Source organism: Aythya marila, assembly GCF_965140915.1.
Source record: "Aythya marila genome assembly, chromosome: 5".
Taxonomy (NCBI): domain Eukaryota; kingdom Metazoa; phylum Chordata; class Aves; order Anseriformes; family Anatidae; genus Aythya; species Aythya marila.
Window position 1 is genome coordinate 63,473,133 of NC_139046.1, and position 24,752 is coordinate 63,497,884.

Below are 24,752 nucleotides of genomic sequence, written 5' to 3' on the forward strand. Positions count from 1 at the left end.
CTGCTGGCCTGATGTAAGCCTGTCACTGAGTGTTAGTACATCTAATTGGTCTAATGAAAAAATTCCTGTGCAACAGCAGTGTATATTTACATGGGTGTGACAGAAAGCAAGCTCACTTTCTGTGGAGCATCTGAAATATGGAAATGAGATACTGAAGTGAATGGTCTATTGACTTATTCTCATGCAGTACATTAGTAATGAACTTCACTTTTTATAGCTGGAACGACTCCAGGCAGCTAAGGCTGGGGTTTGTTTTTATTTTTTATGTAAGTTTATATATGATATGTATAAATATATACATAAAAGGCTAAGAGATTGATGGTTAAGAGCGTAGGCTTTTTATTGGAAAATAGAGACAGATATAATTATCTATAGTTGATATTTTAAGGACTTTCTTGGGAGTCTTCATCTGTTCAGATTAGTACTATCTCTTCCAATATTTATATATTGAGCAAATAAGCAGTGTCAAGTGTTCTAGACAAATGTAATACTGCCTGGATCTAGCAAATACCTTCTTTAAACAAACATGTTTTTAAACTGAGAAGATTCTTTACAGAAAAAAACAGCAATGCTTTCTTTGCAAATACTGAAGCTTCAAAAAGTGTTGTAAACTGTAGCTTATATTTTAACATCAAAGAGTTACAGTTTGGGTTTACTGTGGGAACTGATATGCCCATCTCTCTACAAATAATTGCCTTGTACACTGACGTGCCTGTAGGCTATGGTCAAAACATTTACTTAAATAAACATAGGTATTCCATTTCAGTTATTGTAATGCTTTCATTAGACACGCTGCATATTTCTGGCCTAACAGCATCTGAATGAAATCTTAAATGTAGAAATATAATTTACTGTGATAAATAGGAGGTTTTGTTTTCAGAGATCAGAGGCTCTTCTCACATCATGAGCTGGCTGATGCAAACATCTTGCAGTTGTAAGCAGCTAGGCTCCTGCCTAGTCCCCAGCTTTTACTTTTCCACAGTAAGGAGCTGACTCCATGCTTGCTTGCTTCATTTTTAAATCTGCAAACAGTCTGTCCAGGCATGAATAAGGGAGAGTCTTAGTAGTGCATTTTGTCATGTGGAAGTTTTTGCATTATATTTTCATTGCCTGTTTCAATACCTGTTTTTTTCTTCAGTGTTTTACAGTTATTTACTAAGCAAGAGAGAAGGGATGCCACAAAATATAATTTCCTTTATTTCAGTGATGTTTGTTAATTGTGATGTGCAAAACCTAGATTTTAATTGTAATTACTGTGTGTGAACATGGGAAGAGAATCACAAAAGCAGGCATGCGGTAGAAGTAAGCTTACTCTTTCTAAAACTGAACAGTGGCTGCTGATGTATCTGATTTCCCCAGCCAGTGTGACATTGATTGTCCCATTATTTCATAGCTATATCATGGAACTAGAGGACTCCTTATGATGCTTCAGGGTAAAATAAAGCAGTTAAGGAATGGTGTCATTATTCTCCTCTCTCCCACGCTGCTTAACTCTGGTAGGACTGTAACAACTGAACCTTCATTGAAGATTTTGACAGGACGATCATCTGTAAATGGAAAATGGACATACTTTAAATTCTGACAATATAAGAAAACTGCCAACCTAAATAATGAAGAGGGTCACGCATTGTCAGTATTGCAATAACATTCATATTCTGTGGCAGTCAAGTTGCTGTCTATGGCAGTATAGGTATAGTTTTCTTATGGAGCTATGGGCTTTTGATACTTATTTTTATGACACTTAGGGGGAAATGAGGCATGTAAGAAGGCCTTTCTGTATGGTCTGGTCCTACCATGTTTTTTTCTTAGACTAGTGCCTGTTCTTCCAGAAGTTATACTAAGGTAAAGAGAACAAAACGTCTATAACTTGTTTATTGATTTGTACATACAGCTGGTAAAAAAATGGTCTTCTCATTTCAGGAGGTAAAAATAGGACTTCATTTTTTGAACAATGAGAAAATATGGAAGGCTTAAAAATTCACAGCAGAGATGCACAACATCTCTTCTCAAAATTGCAAAGCTTATTAATTTATTTTGGACACTGAAATCTGTGTTGGACTCTAGCAGCCCCAGCAAAAAAAGACAGAAGCAACTATGTTTCACATCTGTTCTGTGCCTTCTTACCTCTGAATACCAGTGGAATAAATGAGCAGATTTTTCAAATGGTTAAGTTAAAACTGGACTTCAGTGCTGTTATTCAGAAAAGCACGATCACAGAAAGCTTTTCAGTCTTTCAGACCAACGTATCCACAGCTGATGCCCTTAACAGGGGAAGGTTTTAGGAAACAAGAATTTCTTTTAGCCCCATGCCTCTGAAAAGCACTTAATTCCTTAGCTTCTCATTTTCTTTCTCTAGGGAACTTGTATTATAAAACAGAAGAAAAACAACAACAACAACAAAAATCTCCAGAGCCTTCGAGTGCTCTGTTTCCTTCATGCTTGATGCAGAGGATTATGCTGTGAACTCACAATGATTGCATCTGGATTTATACTTCTGTATTTTTTATATTTTAGTTTTGATTGCAGTATTGACTTCCACTGATCAAAGCCTCAGTCACACTGTTAGTTAACCCTATCGCTACTGAAATGGTAAATTAAACAGAAAATCTGCTAACTGCTTACAAAAGCCTTTTACCACTCTTTAAGAAGCCTATCTAAATGTGCAACTCAGTTTGTCTGTTCAGCATGTATTGGATTTGCTTTTGTCATTTGCTATGTACTCTTAGTCTCTTCAGAGATGGGGAATGTTTTCCCCAAGTGGGTATGAGGCTGTCTTTTTGAGTTTGGTATTCTTAACTCTGGTTGGGCTTTTTTGTACGGAGAAGGGACTGACAGGGGAAAAAAATGGTCATAGAGTCTATTTGATTTTTATCTGTTTCTGAAATTAACATAGAAAATAATCTTCAGATAATCTTCAGTGTATTGCCCTAAATGTACTGTGGTTCTGTATCTTTGTCTGAAACAGAATTTTGGCAAGGGACTGATGAAAGACGAAGATGGGGAGGAGGAAAGAGTAACTGGGACAGTTGATCAAAGTGTATCAATTCATAAATAAGGAATGTAGCATGTTTTGAATATCTGAGCTTGTAGCTTGAACCCCTGGGAAGGCTGGACTGCAATGATTGCTGCAACATCTCAGATGATAAACTGGCATGGTAAAGAACCTGTTTCATAAGAAAAGAAATACTTTGTGCTACCTTATAGTAGAAGTAACTTTTGCATTTTTGGGGAATTCAGTTCAAAAACTGCAGTTGTCTCTGCCTATCAGTTTTCTGCCATATATTCAAGTTTCCATGTTTTTATCTCTTATAGTATGGAAAGGCAAATTAGGAAGAAAATCCTGCACTGAATCACAGCAAAGAGCTGTGGGCTTTAGGCTGTGTGTTGTGCCTGTGGGTTTTGTTGTTTGTTTGTTTGTTTGTTTTTTAAATACAAGAGTAGAGCTTTTATTTTAGACTGTTAGGGCTATGAAGCAGCTGCTAATATTCATCCTAAAAATTACCAAGTGTTGGAAAAGTTTGCTTTCCCATCTTTAAGTGCTTGCATATCTCATTTAAATCTGCTGCCTTTGTGGGGGAGCAGGGACACTGGATTCAAAGGCAGTTGTTAACCAAATCTGTTGCTGGGATGTCCCTGCATTGTTTATGAACACCTGTCATCCCAACTTGTTCTTACTTGCTATGTTTTAGAGTCTTTTTCTTTAAGTGGTGTTGATAAGATTACAGAAGGATAGTTTGCAACAAGTATGTTTCAAATTTATCCCAGTAATTGTAGATTTATTTACCTAACTTACTCTCAACATTTATCTAAGGGAGTATATTATTTTTTTAAAGGTACATAACAGCTAAAAAGCAAATGGTGTGAGCAGTCATGTAAGCAAGCCTCTTAACCATTCTACACATACCTTCCTTGGTTTTAGAGTACAGCAGCAATTGATTTCATTTTTAAACTTCAAAGCATTTTTGTCCTGCGATGGGACATAGGCATAGAACTAGTTATGAACACATGACAGTTGAATCAGTCAAACTTCATTTTGTGATGTCCTCTCAGAATAAGCTAAACCAGCATGTCTGTTTTGTAGATCGTTCTTTTAATGTAGCTCAGACTTGAACATCAGTCCTTTATCTTCTCTTCTTTCTCTAACCATACTGCGTGTTAAAATTCTATCCGTGTCACCAGAGTGTATGCATAGGTTTTCCATTTGTCATTGAGAATGGAGATTCAGATTTTTTTTTTAATTATTATTTTTTATTGTAGTGGTGGTGGTCTTTTTCTTGGTGTTAATGGTTTGTGTTCGTTTGTTTTAAATAAAAGCTGTGTGTTGCTGTTAGGATATTAGAAAAATATTTTGTTCTTATATCCTAATGATTGCTCTCCTCTGAATACTGGAAGAGTGATAAGGTGCTGAAAACAGAAAATAAACGGTTTAACAAATACTAGTTCAGGTAGTTTATTTCAAGTAGTGGAGGAAGAGAGGGAGAAGGATGAAGAGAAGAGCTGCTTCAGCATTTCAGCAAATTGTAATTGAATGTCCTAAAAAGGTGAGTTTGTAATTTTTATTTTTTATTTGAAGTCTGTGGTCAAAATTTTCAGTGATGCCAATGACTTAAGAATTTCCATCACCTTTGAAAATGGATCACTTTGGTTTCCATGTTTGCGATAAATTGTAATCTCTAAGGTTTTAGGGAAAGACTTCTCCTACCTGATTGAGTATGCTGGACACTTTGAGTATGCAGACCACACAGAAAGGTGGTCTGTGACTACATAATGCAGACTGTCTTGCTGTTTCTTCTAAAACAGGAATTTTTCACTGTTGTAGGTGACACAGACAGCTACTAATATTTTTCTTAGTTATGTAGTTCTTGAAGTGAACAATTTCAGAGCCTTAACGTCACATGCACCAAGAAAGAGCCGCTGAACAGAAGGCTTTTTCAACCTTCAGGTTATCTGTCAGACTTCTGTTTGAAATAGTGCCTCAACCCACCTGGTGGCACTCTGTAGATACTGATTATTGGTTGCTGAGACGGTACAGGTTTCTCCAGGATTCTTTAAAAATAGGTGTTAATTTAGGGCACAGAATCATCCTGAAAAGTAGCTTTCCCCTTAAGATGATTTTTTCTACTAATTTGTGTATGAAGTTCTGATGTTCAAACTGTTTCTTTACTCGTTTCCTGATGAATGTGTTTAAGTATTTGCTTAATTCAGCTGTAGGATTTTGCAGTTCATCAGAAAGAATAGCTGAATGGATTTTCCACTGAAGATCACACAGGAATTCTGCTTAAATTTTTCCAATTTTTTCCTTTATTTGATAATATTCTATAGAAAGTTCTCGTCTGTCATACTCAGCCCTGGATCTACTAGAATATCCTCATATTGATCCTGTGTGTGTGCTTTTATTCTTTACCATTTTCTATCTCTGTAAAAAAATTTTACATCTCGAGTTTTAATGTAGACATATGACTATGTAGACATATGACTACTAATAAACTGACAAATGTTCATGTTAACAAGACAGGCTCTCCTGTAGCAAGTAGAATGTCTTAATTATTAATTGACAAGGAAAACTCTTAATTAACAGAATTCCTCAAACATGCGTTATGAAGCTATGCTTAGGCATTATGTAGTCACTGGTATGAAATCAGAATCTGAGGATAACAGACTACATTTAGGTGCTAAGAATATGAGTAGATTAAATCTATCTATTAGTAATAAAAAATTTCCTGCAAGGTACATGTTTTTGCTAAAACGCATTATTTCAGTAACTTTGCATTCTTTACACTTCATAGGCTGATGCACAATCCAAGATCTAATTATGAACCGGAAGGCTTATAATGTTCAGTACTTTCTAGGATCTATGTTTAGTGGATAGAAAAAGATTTGTGTTTGTTGTTGTTTGGTTTTGTTGGGTTTTGTTTGTTTGTTTGTTTGTTTTTGTTTTTGTTTTTTCATATATTTGTTCATTTAGAGAAGGAAGTGATTGTCTGCTCTGCCCTGCAACTATATCCCTCCCTGAGATGGAAAGGGCATAGTTCAGGGGCTCACAGAAAGGTGATGAATATTTTAATTTATTATCCAGGATATCTGGAGCACTGAGTAGGGATAGGTTATTTGTTGGATTCTGAAATAGATGGGGCAAGCAATACATTTTTCCTTTGTTTTCAAAGGTATTTCTAAATCTGAACCCTAAAGCTTGTACCTTTAATATTTCGCATCCACTATAATGAGCTACCTGGTGTTACTGGAAACAGTGGTTTCCCACTGCACCCTGTATGAACAATGACACCACCTTCACAAACAGATATGTCATTTGATTTGAACTGATGACAATTCAAGAAGAAAAGAAAATTAGTGGCTCTCTGAAGGTCACACTGAGCCTGATTTTTGTACTTTGACATACTTTGATGAGTGATGTTGGGCAAGTTATTTCCCCCAGTCTGTGCTTTGGATTTTTTTTTCCTGTTGTAGTTTAACCCTGGCAGGGAGCTTAGCACCACAAAGCTGCTTGCTCACTCTCCCCATATGGGATGGGGAGAGGATCAGAAAGGTAAAAGTGATAAAACCTGTGGGTTGAGACAAAGACAGTTTAATAGGTAAAGCAAAAATTGTGAGTGCAATCAAAATAAAATAAGGAATTTGCTCACTTCCTCCCTTCATCAGGCAGATGTACAGCCATTTCCAGGAAAACAGGGCTCCATCATGCATAGCAGTTTATTGGGAAGACAAATATACCCCCAAACATCTCCTGCTTCTTCTTTTTTTTTATGCACAGCTTTTATTACTGAGCATATGTCATATGGTATGGAATATTCCCTTGGCCAATTGGGGTCAGCTGTCCTGGCTCTTTTCCCTCCCAGCTTCTTGTGCACCCTCAACCACCTTGTGGGCAGGGCAGCACCAGAAGCTGAAACGGCCTTGGCTCCGTGAGAGCCTTGCTCTGCAGCAGCTGAAACACTGTTGTGTTATCAGCGTTATTCTCATCCTGAATCCAAAACACAGCACCATCGCAGCTGCTGGGAAGAAAATGAACTCTATCCTAGCCAAAACCAGGACATCTCTTGAGCTGGTAACTGTCAGCCTGGCAAACGTATTGGAAATTAGCTCATAGTAGTTTCTAGAGGAAAGTGAAATCTTCCAATAGAAAGCACCATTGAAGCATAGAAGTAGGATCCTCAAATTCTGCACTTCAGAGCAAGGATTCACAGTTTTTATCATCTGTTGTGTATTGCTGAGGACCTGGTACTCAGCAATACATAAAGTATAATGATTAATTTTTCAGATGAACTTGGAGTCACCATTATTTCCTCAGCTTCCTAGCAGGTGCCCCTCTCTCCCTTGTTTTGCAAGTTCCCAAAAAGAAATTGGACTAATACCAAAACAAATGGAAATGATAAAGAAATGCAATGCGTTTACCATGCATATCAAACAATTTATTATCACATGTAGACTCAATGATGTCTCTGTCTGTGCAGATCAAAAGTTGCAAATGAGCCTAGCTCTTCTACAAGAAATACTGGCAAATGCCAATTGCTTGTTCTTCCTGCTGTAAATACTCTTTCCACAAATCATGTTAGGTGCCAAAGGCTTTACAGCCAAACGAGGAAGGAGGAACTGGTGTTCTGCAGCTGCTTGAGAGTACATGAGATTCTCAAGACCTGTAATTTAGAAGTCATGGTCCTTGTACAGTTTGCGTTGTTTCTATTAAATCTTCTCCCAAGAGTATAATATACTGTATTTTCCTTGATGGTATTCCAACATATTTATTTGCCTAACTGCAGTGCCCCTGGGATGAAATCTTTTCCCAGATTTCTTTTTTTCTTCTTCTTTCTCATTTTCTTTCCTTCTTTAAACATACAACATCCAACCATTTGGCTTAGAATTGATTTTTACAGTTAATTTGTAAGGATTGTTGTGACTGTATCTTTCCTAAAATCTTCAAGAACTTCTTGGAATAAATTATGGACATACCCAACAGGAACATGGGAAAGAAAGCTGGGTATCTTCATAACTTCTTTTATAGAGGGTGACTGTCTTTGAGAATTTTTTTTTTCTTTTTCCACTCCTGTCAACCTCATCTTTCAAGTGTTTCATGATAAGAATAGCAAAGCTGCATTTACATTTTGCTTTATTGCCAAAGGCAAGTAAAACCCTGTATTTCTTCTAGCCTGCCCTGTTCAGATCCTAGTAATTTAGGGAGTGAATTGTGTAGGAAATGTAGGAAATCAGTCAAACTTTCAGGTATAAAAACAGTGGTTTAAAAAAAGGGGGGGGGGGGGGATACTATTTTGAAAAACAGTAGATTGAAGGAGAATGGGCTATTTGTTTTGTTTCATGTCTCAGATGAAAATAACTGGCTCATTAATCACAATAACAACTTGGTCATGTTTAGGAAGGTCAGCCTGAAGAATGAGTAGGAACAAGGTATATCATATTAAAAATTAAAGAGCAGACATTAAGAATGTCAGTGAAAGAAACTTGCGTAAAAATCCCCTTAACATTTTGTTACTTTACGTAAGCAAAAATTAACAAATGTATTTTATGCCTTTCTTTTTTTAATCTCATTTAGAAACATACACTGAAAATGTGTGTACATAGCCTATATATATACATATATACATTGAGACATTATCATGAAAATGAATATTGATTTCTTAACTTCAGTTTTCTGGATGGGTAGATGTTCTTGGGGTTTTGCTACCTTTTTGTGTATCAAGTTCTTCACAAGCTACCTTTTACTACCCTTTAGTTAAAGTAGCTGTTGCTGAAGCATGCAAAGAGCAGACAGAAGCCTTGAATGCTTTCCATCTGTAGCTTTCCCTTAACATTTCAAATGCCATTATTTCCTGCAATAAGAAAGGCTTTGTTTTAGTCTAAGCTCAGATGTCACAAACTGTCATGAGAATGTGGTCTTATTTATATCTATTTATAAATTAAAAAAAGCTAAAGGAGGACTGAAAAATCTCAACTGAATATATAGAATTTTCTATATTGAATATAGAGAATTGAATAGCTTTTCATATCACATTTTAAACTAATGTTATGATTTAGAAAATTTTCAGATGAGGATGGCAGTAGTGTTGGTCTCTCTTTTACTGGGTCTAATTGTTCTTTACTCTCTCCCTTTACCACAGTGTTATTCTCTGCTACTGTAGCCTCCAGAGTAACAAAAATGCTGGAGCTATAGCACCATGGATTTCTAACCCTGTAGCACAGCTGCCTATTTCTGCTTTCTACAGTGTCATTCTTTAGCTTTTAGTGGATATAAGTCTTCACTTAGCTTTGTTTTCCTAAATAAATGGATAGAACTTTCTATAACGTTGCATAGGCTCAATACCTTTCTGTTCAGTGGCATATAATTTCTAAGGATGATTACAGGCATACACAATATAATAGCATGCAGTAAGCCAGTATAATGGATGCCAGGATGATACCTTAGTTCTGCTGTAGCCTTTAGGATTTTTGGCAGTCAGAATTTTCTGGTTGGTCAGTACACAGTGGAAGAATTATTTTCTGTTTGTAAAGAGCTTAATAGACAGTCTGGAAACAGTTGTGCCACAAATACTGTCTTGGAGTATTGACAGTAAAAAGACTTTCTCTTAAATTACTGCACGCATTCAGTCATGTTGTGAACAGATAAATACAATTAAAAACTACAGGTTTGATGCTCATTGAATTATGAATGCTTCTGAAAGGCTCTGGAACCAGCTTAATTAAATAACCTTTTTTTTTTTTTTTTTTTTCTTCTTAAGCTATATGTAGCTTCATGGATGAAGTCCTAGCACTGATTTTTGTCTGCATAAAAGATTATCAGATATTTTAAGGCCAGGTAATGCTTATCACCTGTGTATCTATGCTTAAATATGCCATGTAGCTTTCAGTGGGATACACCAGTGTGTGTGCTTAAGTTCAGTGGATATTGATATATTCACAACTTTTTACTTGACTGGGGATGAGTATTATCTAAATTGTCTTTTTTTTTTTTTTTTCTTCCTTTTTTTTCCCCTTTAAATAGATTCCCTGAAAGAAAGGCTTGAGATTTCAAAGATAGAGAGTGGAGTTTATGGAGCAGCAGTATCTATAAACTACTGAAATTCGATTGTATTTAGTGAAATCTGAATGAAGTTCAAGGCTGTCTCATTTAATATATATATCTTTTAAATTGCTCATTATTAGGGGAAGAACTACAAAAAAGCTATGCTTGCTTTACATGAATTAACATTTGTTGTTAATGAATCCTGTCAAATTACTTTGACACTACACCTGTTATTCTTTATCTCAAAACTAAAGAGAAAACAATTGATAACCAAATATTTATGACTGTATCTGTACAGAATCCTTGTTTACTCAATATTTGAAATTAGAAAGTCCAGACATGGATGAAAGTAGCTAATCGGTGCCATATTTATGCTAACCGAGGAGCTAAAAAAAATGTATGGTATAACAGAAGAGAGGTGTGAAGCTTTCCTATGATTAATCCATTGATTTTAACTGTCATTAGTCCAGCTGCATGGTACAAGGACTTTGAGTATGTTAGATATTCAGACAGCAGTCCCAGCTTTCATATTCCCTGACCCTGCTCAGACTGGCTCTGATGCTGAACTTGAAAATTTGGTACCAGGTAGTAGCTTGTCTGCATCGCTGTGTGTCCTGTTGCCAATAATTTTCCTAATGCAAGGAAGCTATAACACTAAGATAATCTATAATGTCTTCTCCCCAAATCTAGTTGCTGTTGTTTTATAATGAGATTTTTTTTTCCATTTAGGCATTTGGGTTAATTAGATTTGTATTGTCCCACACTTTATATTTTTTCTCATTAATGAAGGTTACCCAAATGGTACATATTGACACTGAAACCTATTTCTGAAGTGGAATTAGGAAGTTCATTATTTCATGCTACAGGGCTATACTCTGCATAGTTCTAGCATCGGTGCATCTCAAAGGGAAAAGACATCAGATGATTTTCCAGCGTAAGTGGAATAACTTTCAAAGAACTGCTAATGCTGATAAGCTTCTCATGCATTTGTCATGCCCAACTCTTTTCTCTCTGAAACTTCACTTAAAAGGGGAAAAAAAAAATCACCAGCATTTGTGTTCAAAAAGCAAATAACAGTGGTGCTGGAGATTTCACTCCAAGTTCACAGCTATAAATGAGGAAACCAGCTTTGAAGAGTGTTTTTCTGTAGTTGGTTCAAATAGAAATGTTTTATGAGCTGATTACGATGGGAAACCCAGAACTGACACTTAACTTTCATCCTTTACCTCGGTTTTCTCAACTCCAGAATATTCAAATGACTGCCTGCAATCTCTGAAATACACACATGGAGTTCTTCAGCATCTCTGTGCCACAGCATTTTAAAATATTGTGTGATGAACAAGACTTTCTCAACAGGAGGAAAATAAGATGAATCGTAGGGCAAAAGACTGAAGCAAACCTGCATTGTTAAGGATTTCTCCCTAACAGGTAACTCGAGCAACTGGCAGAGACATTCCATATAGATACAATGCACAGACCCTGAGCTTTTGTACTTACATGAGTAATCCTGTAGACATCATTGTCAGATGCATACTGCTCCCTTTCATTCTTGATAACTTCTAAAATTCTGGACTTGTTCTGTGGCTGTAGTGAGCCAGGTTTCTCTGAAAGTCATAAATGAATACATTCTAGGAGAAACTGTTATGCTTAAAACCTTAGCAAGTACAGACATGATAGGACAGATGGCAGACTTCCAGTTGCTTTGGGTTGAAAACCTTTTCAGTGAGGTGAAATCAAACAAAAGGTGTATCAACATGCCATCTCTTGTAAATAGTTATCACAGAATCACAGAATTTCTAGGTTGGAAGAGACCTGAGGATCATTGAGTCCAACCTCTGACCTAACACTAACAGTCCCCACTAAACCATATCCCTAAGCTCTACATCTAAACATCTTTTAAAGACTTCCAGGGATGGTGACTCCATCACTTCCCTGGGCAGCCTGTTCCAATGCCTAACAACCCTCTCAGTAAAGAAGGTCTTCCTAACATCCAACCTAAAACGCCCCTGGCACAACTTAAGCCCATTCCCCCTCATCCTGTCACCAGGCATGTGGGAGAACAGACCAACCCCCACCTCACTACAGCCTCCTTTGAGGTATCTGTAAAGAGCGATAAGGTCACCCCTGAGCCTCCTCTTCTCCAGGCTGAACAAGCCCAGCTCCCTCAGCTGCTCCTCGTAGGACTTGTTCTCCAGGCCCCTCACCAGCTTCGTTGCCCTTCTCTGGACTCGCCTGAGCACCTCGATGTCCTTCTTGTAGCGAGGGGCCCAAAACTGGACACAGTACTCGAGGTGCGGCCTCACCAGAGCCGAGTACAGGGGGACGATCACCTCCCTAGCCCTGCTGGTCACACTGTTCCTGATACAAGCCAGGATGCCATTGGCCTTCTTGGCCACCTGAGCACACTGCTGGCTCATATTCAGCCGACTATCCACCATCACTCCCAGGTCCTTCTCTGCCTGGCAGCTCTCCAACGATTCCTCTCCCAGCCTGTAGCTCTGCTTGGGGTTATTGCGCCCCAGGTGTAGGACCCGGCACTTGGCCTTGTTGAACTTCATGCAGTTGACCTCAGCCCATCGGTGCAGCCTATCCAGATCCTCCTGCAGAGCTTTCCTACCCTCAAGCAGATCGACACACGCACCTAACTTGGTGTCATCTGCCAACTTACTGAGGGTGCACTCAATGCCCTCGTCCAGATCATTGATGAAGATATTAAAGAGGACCGGCCCCAGCACCGAGCCCTGGGGGACGCCACTAGTGACTGGCCTCCAACTGGACTTGGCTCCATTCACCACGACTCTTTGGGCCCGGCTATCCAGCCAGTTTCTAACCCAATGAAGCGTGCGCCAGTCCAAGCCAAGAGCAGCCAGTTTCTTGAGGAGAATGCTGTGGGAGACACTGTCAAAAGCCTTGCTGAAGTCAAGGTAGACCACATCCACAGCCTTTCCCTCATCCACCCAGCGCGTCACTTTGTCATAGAAGTAGATCAGGTTCGTCAAGCAGGACCTGCCTTTCATAAACCCATGCTGACTGGGCCTGATTGCCTGCTTGCCCTGCAAGTGCTGCATGATGTCTCTCAAGATAATCTGCTCCATGAGCTTCCCTGGCTCTGAGGTCAAACTGACAGGCCTGTAGTTTCCTGGGTCAGTCCTTTGGCCCTTCTTGTAGATGGGCATCACGTTTGCTAGCCGCCAGTCAACTGGGACCTCCCCCGATAGCCAGGACTGACGATAAATGATGGTAAGCAGCTTGGCCAGCTCCTCCGCCAGTTCTCTCAGTACCCTTGGGTGGATCCCATCTGGCCCCATCGACTTGTGCACATCCAAGTGCCGTAGCAGGTCACCAAACATTTCTTCATGGATAGTGAGGGCCACATCCTGCTCCCCATCCCCTTCCACCAGCTCAGGGTACTGGGTATCCAGAGAGCAACCGGTATTGCCGCTAAAGACTGAGGCGAAGAAGGCATTAAGCACCTCCACATCTTCCTCATCTCTTGTAACTAGGTTTCCCCCCGCATCCAGTAAAGGATTGAGATTCTCCTTAGTCCTCCTTTTTGTGTTGATGTATTTATAAAAACGTTTTTTTGTTATTTTTAACGGCAGTAGCCAGATTGAGCTCCAGATGAGCTTTGGCCTTCCTAATTTTGTCCCTGCACAGCCTCGCAACATCCTTATAGTCCTCCCTAGTGGCCTGCCCACTTTTCCAAAGATTATAAACCCTCTTTTTCCTCCTAAGATCAAGCCACAATTCTCTGTTGCGCCAGGCTGGTCTTCTTCCCCACCAGCTCGTCTTTGGGCACGTGGGGACAGACCGTTCCTGCGCCATTAAGATTTCCCTCTTGAAGAGCGCCCAGCCTTCCTGGACCCCTCCGCCCTTCAGAACCGCCTCCCAAGGGACTCCACCAACCAGTGTCCTGAGCAGCTCAAAGTCAGCCCTCCGAAAGTCCAATACAGCAGTTTTACTGGTCCCCTTCCTGGCCTCGCCAAGAATAGTGAACTCCACCATTTGGTGGTCACTCTGCCCAGGACAGCTCCTGACAATCACATCCTCCACCAGTCCTTCTCTGTTTGTGAAGAGAAGGTCTAGCGGGGCACCACCCCTGGTAGGCTCACTAACCAGCTGCGTCAGGAAGCTATCTTCCACGCTCTCCAGAAACCTCCTAGACTGCTTTCTCTGGGCTGTGTTGTGCTTCCAGGATATGTCAAGGAAGTTGAAGTCCCCCACGAGAAGAAGTGCTGAAGATTTCACAACTTCTGTCAGCTGCCTGTAGAACTCCTCATCAGTCTCCTCATCCTGGTTTGGCGGTCTATAGCAGACCCCGACCAGGACGCTAGCCTTGTTGGCCCCACCGATCCTAACCCAAAGGGACTCGACCTTGTCATTCCCAGCCTCAAGTTCTACAACCTCGAAAGACTCTCTAATATAGAGAGCCACACCACCACCCCTCCTGTGCTGCCTGTCCCTTCTGAAGAGCTTATAGCCAGGCATTGCAGCACTCCAGTCATGAGACTGGTCCCACCACGTCTCCGTGATGGCAACCTAGTCATAGCCTGCCTGCTGCATGATGGCTTCCAGCTCCTCCTGTTTGTTACCCATGCTGTGTGCGTTGGTGTGGATGCACTTCAGCTGGACCATTGCCTTATCCCCTGGCCTTGCTATTGTTCCCCCTGGCACAGCTCCAACAATCCTTGCTTCAGCCCCATCCCCCTTCTTACCTAGTTTAAAGCCCTCTCAATGAGCCCTGCCAGCTCCTGGCCCAGGATCCTTTTTCCCCTAAAAGACAGGGACCCATCTGCGGCCATCAGGCCGGGTGCAGAGTAAAGTGCCCCATGGTCGAAAAACCCAAGATTTCTGCGTTGGCACCAGCCCCGGAGCCACGTGTTTAACAGGTGGGCTTTCCGTGTCCTCTCTGTACCCCTCCCTGCCACCGTGGGGATGGACGAAAACACCACCTGCACTCCTGCTCCATCCACTAACCGTCCCAGCCCCCTGAAGTCTCGTTTGATAGCCTACAGGCTTCTCTCTTCAATGCCATCACTACCTGCCTGGACTATCAAAAGAGGATAATAATCAGAGGGGCATACCAGGTTGGGAAGCCTCCTGGCAACGTCCCTGACCCTGGCCCCAGGGAGGCAGCACACTTCCCTACGGGTAGGGTCAGGCTGACAAATAGGGCCCTCTGTTCCTCTGAGAAGAGAGTCTCCCACAACAATTACCCTTCTGTCTTTCTAGGTGGAGGCAGTCCTGAGGCGCGGAGTCGACCTCCTCGCCCTAGGCATCCTCCTGGGTACACTTGCTGCCTCTTCCTCACCCACCGGCCTCTCAATCTCCAGGGCCTCAAACCTGTTGTGTAAGGGCACCTGGGAAGGCGGGGCCGGAAAGGGAGGGCATCGCCTGCGATGTCGAGCAGGGACCTGTTTCCATTCCTCCTCAGCTCCCAGATCCCCTCCCTCTGCCCGACAGCGACAGGGCAGGGGGTCCGCCCCCATTTGGGGTGTCTCACCTCGATACCTCTCCTTGAGGCCCTGCAGGGAGTAGCTCCACCAGTCTATCTCCCGCTCACACTCCCTGATATCCCTCAACCTCTCCACCTCCTCCTTGAGCTCCGCCACCATGCGGACCAGGTCATCCACCTGCTCGCACCTCACACGAGCAGCTTCTCCGCCTCTCGCCGATGGCAGCATCAGGCTCAGACACTCCCTGCACCCGGTGACCTGAACTGCGGCATTTTTTAACGGGCAGTCGGTCTGGGTGTGCACCGACTTCCTGGAGAGCGCACCGTGCCTGGTGGAGACCATTATCACCTAGCTAAGGGCTGTCGTGAAGGTGTTCGTATGGGCGGGGGGAGCGCTCTGCCCTGTTTGCCCGTCCTGTTCGTCGCGCTCCCTAGGGGCAGCTCTTGAACGGCCGGGGAGGGGGCGCTGCTGGCTCCGCCTACGCCTCGTCAGCCTCCCTCACGAGGGCTGCCGGGTCCTGGCGGCTCCCTCCAGTAGGCTCGATGCCGGAAAAATTAGCCCTGCCTGGCCCAATCCCCCGCTCCGCTGCAGAACGCGTCTGCCCCGGAGCCGATCGCCTCGGCAAAAAATCTGAGTATTTCCATGGATTTCAGTGGGGTTTCACTGGTACACAAAATGAGAATGCGGTTCTTAGATGCTCGTTCCTTTAGTTCGTGTTTTGTATTAGTGCTGATACTCCATTAACACTGTGTTCTAGATTCACCAAAAATGTAGCAACTCCATGGAGGTAAGTGCAGTTAAAAAACCTGTATGTGCCCAGAAACGAAGTCTGAACAAAAAGTCCTAGCTCAGGACACGTGGATGAACTCTGAGTTGTTTAATTCTCACCTACTGTTAACCTGACAGCTGGCATCTACAGCACCAGACTTCCCTAAATAGCTCTGTACATTCAGTTTTGGTTCCCAGTCCATATGTGACCTTTGGGTTTTATGTGAGATATCTGTAAAATCTGTTCATATAAGCATTCTTTATCTGGGATTAAGTAATGTAGGTAAGATCTACCTGTGCCACTGTTTTTGTTTGAATCAACTCTTTCCTTAAAATGTGTATTATATCTCTCTATACTGTGACATGGTTGATGTATCCAATGGGCACTTTAATACTAGTAATTTTCTAGGTTTTAAGTGCTCTATTTCTCAGCCTTCATGCTGTCTTATTATTTTTTGTGTGGAACATTTATTCAGGTGTCCTTGGTTTTTATCCTCAACAGTCTGATTACACATAGGAAACTGTTGCTGAGATAACAGTAGAACAAAGTTCTCTGACAGCCAAAGCATTCATTTTTAAGATTTTAAATTATGTATTTTGGATAGGGGGTCGGAGGGGGAGGGGAAGGAAATAGGGAACACACAATTTGTCAGGTACAAGCAAGCTTTATCCAGAGCCATATGATTTGTCCATATACTGCACTGTAGTTCAGATATGTTCATCTTTGATTCCTTTTAGTCAGGGAGTTCGACAGCTCGTGTAGTCTCAGTAACTGTATTCATTTTGATAAAACTTAGCAGGTATCTTCAGATTCTATTTTGTGTCCCTTCATTTCTGCAATTGACATTCTGAAGGAAAGCGATGTCTAATGACAGGTTGTTCACTGTAGAAGAGTTGGGAATGGAAGCTTGTTCTCCCACCTTTCTTTGTTTAATTTGGTATTACTTTTGACAGAACTGTGTTAGAGGGACAATTTTGTGTCTGACAACGCCTAATTAACAGCTTGCTGAGTCAGCTTCTGTTCTGCCAGTGCCACTGGGTCAGAGCTGAAGACCTGCTCCATTACAGCCAGACAGGAAATTCCGGGGTGAAATCTTTGTCTGTGCCCTGCTGACAAACTTTGTTCTTGAGCTGCTGTAAGCTAGAGAATAAGGCTCCATCCAGTTTTTGAGGTGCTATTCATTTTTTGCACTCCTTTCTGTTCAGTTAACCTCTTCCACCTGTTATTTATTTTTTTGTTTGCTAGCTCATTTATCATAACAAGCCACTTAGAAGTACTTAGGGTTATATACTGTTATGTTACATTCTTCCTAGAGATGAGGAAAATGCTTGAGGTGCTTAATGCCTTCTTTGCCTCAGTCTTTAGTGGCAAGACTGGTTGTTCTCTGGATACCCGGTACCCTGAGCTGGTAGAAGGGGACGGGGAGCAGATTGTGGCCCTCACAGTCCACAAGGAAATGGTTGGCGACCTGCTACAGCACTTGGATGTACGCAAGTATGTGGGGTTGGATGGGGTCCACCCAAGGGTGCTGAGAGAACTGGCAGAAAAGCTGGCTAAGCCCCTTTCCATCATTGGGTTACGCTTCATTGGGTTAGAAACTGGCTGGATAGCCAGGCCCAAAGAGTTGTGGTGAATGGAGTTAAATCCAGTTGGAGGCCGGTCACTAGTGGAGTCCCCCAGGGCTCATTGCTGGGGCCAGTCCTTTTTAATATCTTTATTGATGATCTGGATGAGGGCATTGAGGGCACCCTCAGCAAGTTTGCAGGTGTGTGTGTTGATCTGCTCGAGGGTAGGAAGGCTCTGCAGGAGGATCTGGGTAGGCTGGACTCATGGGCTGAGGTCAACTGCATGAAGTTCAATAAGGCCAAGTTCAATAAGTCCTCCACCTGGGGCACAACAACCCCAAGCAGAGCTACAGACGGGGAGATGAGTGGTTGGAAAGCTGCCTGGTGGAGAAGGACCTGGCAGTATTGATTGATAGGCTGCTCAATATGAGCCAGCAGTGTGTTCAGGTGGCCAAGAAGGCCAACAGCATCCTGGCTTGTATAAGAAGCAGTGTGGCCAGCAGGGCTAGGGAGGTGATCGTCCCCCTGTACTCGGCTCTGGTGAGGCCGCACCTCGAGTACTGTGTTCAGTTTTGGGCCCCTCGCTACAAGAAGGACATGGAGGTGCTCGAGCGAGTCCAGAGAAGGGCAACGAAGCTGGTGAGGGGCCTGGAGAACAAGTCCTACGAGGAGCGGCTGAGGGAGCTGGGCTTGTTCAGCCTGGAGAAGAGGAGGCTCAGGGGCGACCTTATCGCTCTCTATAGGTACCTTAACAGAGGCTGTAGTGAGGTGGGGGTTGGTCTTTTCTCCCATGTGCCTGGTGACAGGATGAGGGTGAACGGGCTAAAGTTGTGCCAGGGGAGTTTTAGGCTGGATATTAGGAAGAACTTCTTTACTGAAAGGGTTGTGAGGCATTGGAACAGGCTGCCCAGGGAAGTGGTGGAGTCACCATCCCTGGAAGTCTTTAAAAGACGTTTAGATGTAGAGCTTAGGGATATGGTTTAGTGGAGGGCTGGTTAGGGTTAGGTCAGAGGTTGGACTAGGTGATCTTGGAGGTCTCTTCCAACCTAGATGATTCTGTGAAATGAGAATACATTGAGGTACTTATAGCTAAATTAGCTTAGGGAAATGGTTTAGTGGGGACTGTTAGCGTTAGGTCAGAGGTTGGACTCGATGACCTTGAGGTCTCTTCCAACCTAGAAATTCTGTGATTCTGTGATTCTATCTATCCTTATAGAAGGACAAAACAGTTTGGCAGCATGTACAGGTTGGGCGTAACGAGGTTTTTAAGTGCTAGGTAAAGTTGTTTATGAGCAGTCTTAGAGTAAAACACGGCAATTCTCATGTCACATCCATAAATCATAAATACTTGTTTCTTTGGAGGATTGTAATGCTGTACAGGTTTGCATTGTGTCTGTGCTGTTGATACTTGTCGTAGACAGGAATGTAGTGGGTGACAGAAGCGGAGTTCTTCAGGGGAGGAAGAAAGCTTTGGTCTATCTTGTGAGTCCAGGGAGCTGTGAAAAGTTGCAGCTGAAGGATCAATAGCGCTATTTATGAATGAGATTCCCATTTCCTTCTACAGTGGAGGAAAACAAGAGTAAACCATTTCTCTGCAAAAAGTTCCTTGTAAATCCAGACAGGCCAACTTGGGTTTGAATAGACAGACTGACAAGTACTGATAAGGATGATTCTTTGAAGACTGCAGATTTTACAGATGGGGGAATGTGTATTTCTGCACATAAAAAGAATACTTTGGAGTGGCGATAACTGGAAGATCACGCTACTTGGGAGATGGGAAAAGACAGAATTAATTCCATAGAGAGATTGTCATCATCTCATAACAATGAATGAAAAATCAGACAGTGTACGTTCCCTATCAGTTCTTCTGTCGCTGCCTTATTTATGTTCCTCTCCAGTTAGTAGCCAGAATAAAGTGCTAGAGCTGTAGTTTATACTGACGTATAGGGTTTAGTCATGGGATTATGAATCTTTTAAAGATTCTAGCAATAGAAAGTGTCCATTAACTCAGTCAGTAAACTTGTATTCTCTTCTGATGGTCCCCTCTGTTATCCCTGAAGGATTTTAAAATAACGGTAATCAGTCATCCACTAACACTATATGAACTCTGAGTTAATTTTCAAACACCATGAAGGAAATCTTTTTAATCAGGATAAGCTGTGTACCTTGCTTGAGGTCACATGCAGTCTTTGGCAGAAGTTTTTGGCAAGATACTTTCTCCTCTTGCCATAAACTTGCAACTGCATTACTACTCTAGCAATAAAACAGCAGTAGGCACACTAGGCACGTTAGAGGATTTTATGGTGGGGCATAAGCAATAAAATATTCTGGCAAAAAATCTGTTAATATTATTGTCTACATCAGGCAGGGCTGAGAAATGACTGAATTGTCTGTTTGTTTCTCCCTACTCTCCCTTTCATCTTTTTCTGATACCCACTTTGGGTCCTGGAGGGCTTAGCAGACCTTTTCCAAAAGGGAATGTGAAGGCAATGGACTAACTGTAGAACTGTAATGTGGAATTCATGTCTTGTAGCAGTGTTCTGCGGCTGTGCAGAATAGCGTAACAAATGAGAATGTGTGGTGCTTGTAAACTCTGCTTCTCTGACTTTCTGGGGTGGGCAACAGCAGAAACCAAGAACAAAGAACACTGAAACCCCTCGTAACTTTGTATATTACTAGTGCTGGGATTCAAGGTTTAGTTTAGGAAAATAAAACTGCATGAAAATAGGGATTTATTACAGAGGTTGGCCTATGGACCTTACTTGGTGTATTTTAAAGTAACTAGGAAAACAAAATCCACCAGATAAATATATTATACTTTGTGTTATTTGTTTTTATTCAAGTCATAAAAATACTGTATGGTTTAAAACCATAAAGAAAAATTATAGTTTAAATTTATTAGTTTAATGTTTTTATCTCAGCAGACATTTGATGGTGCTCAAGGCTTTGTATTATGCCATGCTACATTCTATATCAGAATGTAGTGTTCCTTAGTTACCTGATACACCACACATTTTGGTATGCAGGATAAGAAACAGCTGCCTTTGTGGTACAATGAAGTTGAGCATTTAAGATGAGACCAATAGGTTTTCAGATTGTGTGTGCTTGTTTTTGTGATTTATTAAGAAACCACAGATATGGGAGATAACAAGTGGACCATGGCACCCTAGTTATGCTTTTGATTTATACTTTCTTTTGCCTTCAGTCTTAAGATACCTTTGTATGTCAGCAGTGGTGTACAGTCAAAAAAAAAAAAAAAAAAAAAAAGTCAAGCACTTCTATTTACTTGGGAAGCATGAAGTTTTCTATTCTAACTCTCAGAATTGGACAGTGGTATAAACTAGGTTTTACACTATATTCTGTAGTAAGTTGCTTTTTTTTTTTTAATGGGCATTTTTGTGTGTTGTTTATTATATAGGTTCCCTGTACCAGGACAGCCATTCTCTCTCTCAGAACCTTCTCTTTCACTTCACTGTCTGTCTTGTCATCCTATTTCAGCAGACATAAGCAACCCTTTTCTTCAAAGGGCTTGTGCCAAGCATTTTCTCTTTATCCTACAGGTGCCTGAATTGCTTGTGTTAGTTTAATACTAGGTAGTTTAATACTAGGTAGTGTCTTTCTATTTGAGCCTAGATTTCTCAGAGTAAAGGTTCATGCATTACGAATACTTCTAGACTGTCAGGCTGGTGCTGTCAGCTTTTTCTCTGCTGTTCCTGCTTGCATTCAGTAGACCAATCACTATTTCCGTTTGATACAGATCTTGACAGGCTACTCTGGTCACCATTGCTTTCTTTCAAACACGAAACATCTTCTCAAAGGTTCGTATGCCATTTCTGTCTTTGTTACAATCCTGGCTGGATATGTCCTTCTGTTTCTGTTTCATTGCCCAAATGATAATTTCTGTGTATGCCTGTGTCTGCCTGCTTGCAAAGAACACACCTGCCCCTGTATGCACCAGCACATTCTTTGTGCATGTGGCAATCTTTCCCTCTCTGTTTTCATGTCTTTCACCCAGTAAATTCTCCAGAGCAAGGATCATGAATCCTCATACATTTGTAGATCAGTGGGCATATTGTAAGTGCTGTTACAATAATGTGTATTAGAAGCATTTCGCCTGAGACAGAGCTCCTTGAGAGGAGACAATTCAATGAACAATGCACTATTGTAATCCCTGGAAGGTTTTGGAACTCCCCAGTTCTGGATTTCTTGCTGAAATACCACAGCCAGAAGGCCTGTGAAGTCGGTTATATACAGGTGCTTAGGGTAAGAATTGCCAAATTTTAGTGCTCTAATCCTTTCTGATTGTAATTCCCATTAATATTGAATTACAAAGTCACTCCATTTGGCTTCACATTTCTTTGTTAAAAGACATTTAGATGACCTCCTCAGTTTCTTAACTTAGCAAAGTATAATTTTATTTATATTTCTGTATGCATAGTGTGTCACGCATTTATTTCAATAGTCACATGAATTATCTGACGTTTTCTAAAAACTCCTTGCTCATTGCTTGTAGACAAAACTCAGCATCAATATATTGTAGGAAATATTAAAAAAAAAATAGACTAGGGTCTTTATGATGGTGCAAACTGAATGTATACGTGAAAAATCATGATCTATTCAGTTCTTACTCTGGATTAGTTCATATATTGCTGAATGGTCTGAACAAAGTACTTAACTTCTCTGTGCCTCATTTTAGTCGTTATGCAGTGGAGATAAATTAGTTACCTATTTCATGGGGATGTTATAAAGACTAATAAATTATTTAGGCAGCACTTTAGAGCACTTTTATAAGTAAGTGATGAGTATTAATGGTGAAGATACTCAGATGCACAAACGACACTTGGACACTTAACAGCCATTTCTGCCTCTGAAAAATTTCCCCTGGCTATTGGTGCTAGTGGTTTGCTGTACCATGGGAGCAGGGGGAAGCCATTTAAATTCTTTGCCAAATGGAAAGACTAATGATGTACTCAAAGGCATTTAATCTGCAATGAGCTTTGAAATCCTCAGATGAGAGGGGCACTACCAGTTAGCTTATTAGAGTTGTAAGTCACGTGAGAGTTCTTGAAAACGTTCCACCCTGTGCTTCATCTTCCATGACAGGGATGCTTTCCGTTCCAAACATTGATTGTTAGGAATTCATTAACATATCCTATGCTGTGCTCTGAAGTTTCTTGTGAGAGAATGGGAAGTGTACTGGGCATACAAGCCATGCTTGCTTTAAATGTGACATTCTTCACATTCTTCTTACGTGACATCTGCCCACTGGATGGTAAAGCAACTGCAAGGTCAGGCATTGTGGTACCATTGTTTCAAGATGATCAGATGAGAAAACCAAGCCAAACATTTTATTGGAATGGGAAGGAAAAATGATTTATTTAACAGTCATTTAACATGCATCATATGGATGACATAGTAGCCATACAGACGTTGACCAGCTGCCAACCGTGACTAAAATTAAATGGAATGGTTGACAAGCACTGACAGGTCAGGTTTCCAAAACGCTTTAGAAAAGTCCAAATGATCAGAATCCAAAATGCTAGGAGTCAATAAAAAAGAGACAAAATTAGTAGCAGTGTAACTAAAAGGAGAACATGCCTCAGTGTGAACTTTTATTTTCCTGGCCAAAATTCTGTTTTCAGAGAAGATGACCAGAGAACTTTCCCCAGCTGCAGTCTGAATTTTGGCAAAAAGATAAAAAGCTTTTATTTAATTATTTCCCTTACTTATTATATGCAGTCTTTTGAGTCTGGGGTGGAGACACTGGTATCATTTCTATCATTTATTTTATGGTAAGTGTAGATGTTTCATTATAAAAACACAAAATTAACTTCAGTATTTCTGTGGAATTGCAGCTGCACCAAAATGGTCAGCAATTATAAGGTAGCACTTTGAAAACTGTAAATGAGTGCTAATCCAAATTGCTATAGTGCATGGTCAGGATCTTATAATTATTTAACATCATTGGAGACTGAATCCTCATATCTGTCCTGGGCTCTTGCCCAATTAGTCTTTAGTAAGACCCTAAACAGCTATCTGTGTATTTGCTTAATAGCAAATAGCTGGAATTGGGTGTACTGACTTAACTGGTCTGAATGTGTCACTACAGAGGAGTATTTGGAAGTAGGTAATTTTGGTGTTTGGTAGTTATAGTACACAGAAGAGCAGTTCTGAAGCACTTGTGATGTAGAAAGCAGTAGCATCTATTGGCAAGTCACTGCACATTGGAAAGCATTCAGACAAAGCATGGGACCTTTTATTGGATCATCAGTGTTGGTTAGATTGGCTACTGGGAAAAGAGTTTTTTGTAGGAAACAATAGTTCATACATAGTTTATTACCGTCTCTTCAAAGGCACTTGTGAATGCTTCTCTGTTTACGGGAATTGTTAATTGCTTAATGAGAGAGAGAAGATTTAATATATCCCAGGAAACAATTTGTTGGGATAATTTGTTGGGGAGTCTCTTCCAGTGGAAGTCATACTTAAATTTATAGGCTGTGTTAAATCACCACTTTGCAGAATATATTAAAAACCTAAAATCTCTTTTGTTGCATGCAAAATGACAGCACTGTCTGTGAAGCTGTCTGAGTATCCGCCTGAGTGAGGACAGCAGGGCTGGCCCTAAATCATCAAGTTGTCAGAATGGTTATTTGCAGAACTGTGATGTTAGTTACTCCTATGAACAGCTGGAAAGAAAAAAAAACAAAAAACAAAAAACAAAAAACAAAAAAAAAACAAACAAACAAACAAACAAACAAAAAAAAAACTAGATTCCCACATTATATAGCTAATGGCTACAGTACTTGCAGTTTCTAAGGGATGTGGAAATACTGGTTTTCTAAGGTGCTACAATGAGACAGTTGGAATGTAGTAATAAAAAGAATCTACAATATAATTAGATTATTTCTTTTCTAATCAAGCTGCGTTAGATG

At 41.0% G+C, this 24,752-nt stretch overlaps 1 protein-coding gene across 1 annotated transcript in view; it reads right to left on the reverse strand.

Annotated features, from left to right (window-relative positions):
• Positions 1 to 1,280: 1,280 nt before the first annotated feature.
• Positions 1,281 to 24,752, reverse strand: part of GALNT18 (polypeptide N-acetylgalactosaminyltransferase 18) — a 345,491-nt gene continuing 322,019 nt past the window's right edge. The window contains exon 13 of the mRNA XM_082760491.1: positions 1,281 to 1,547. Coding sequence (XP_082616617.1) covers positions 1,429 to 1,547 — 119 coding nt within the window. The 3' untranslated portion in view covers positions 1,281 to 1,428. The remainder of the gene's footprint in view (positions 1,548 to 24,752) is intronic.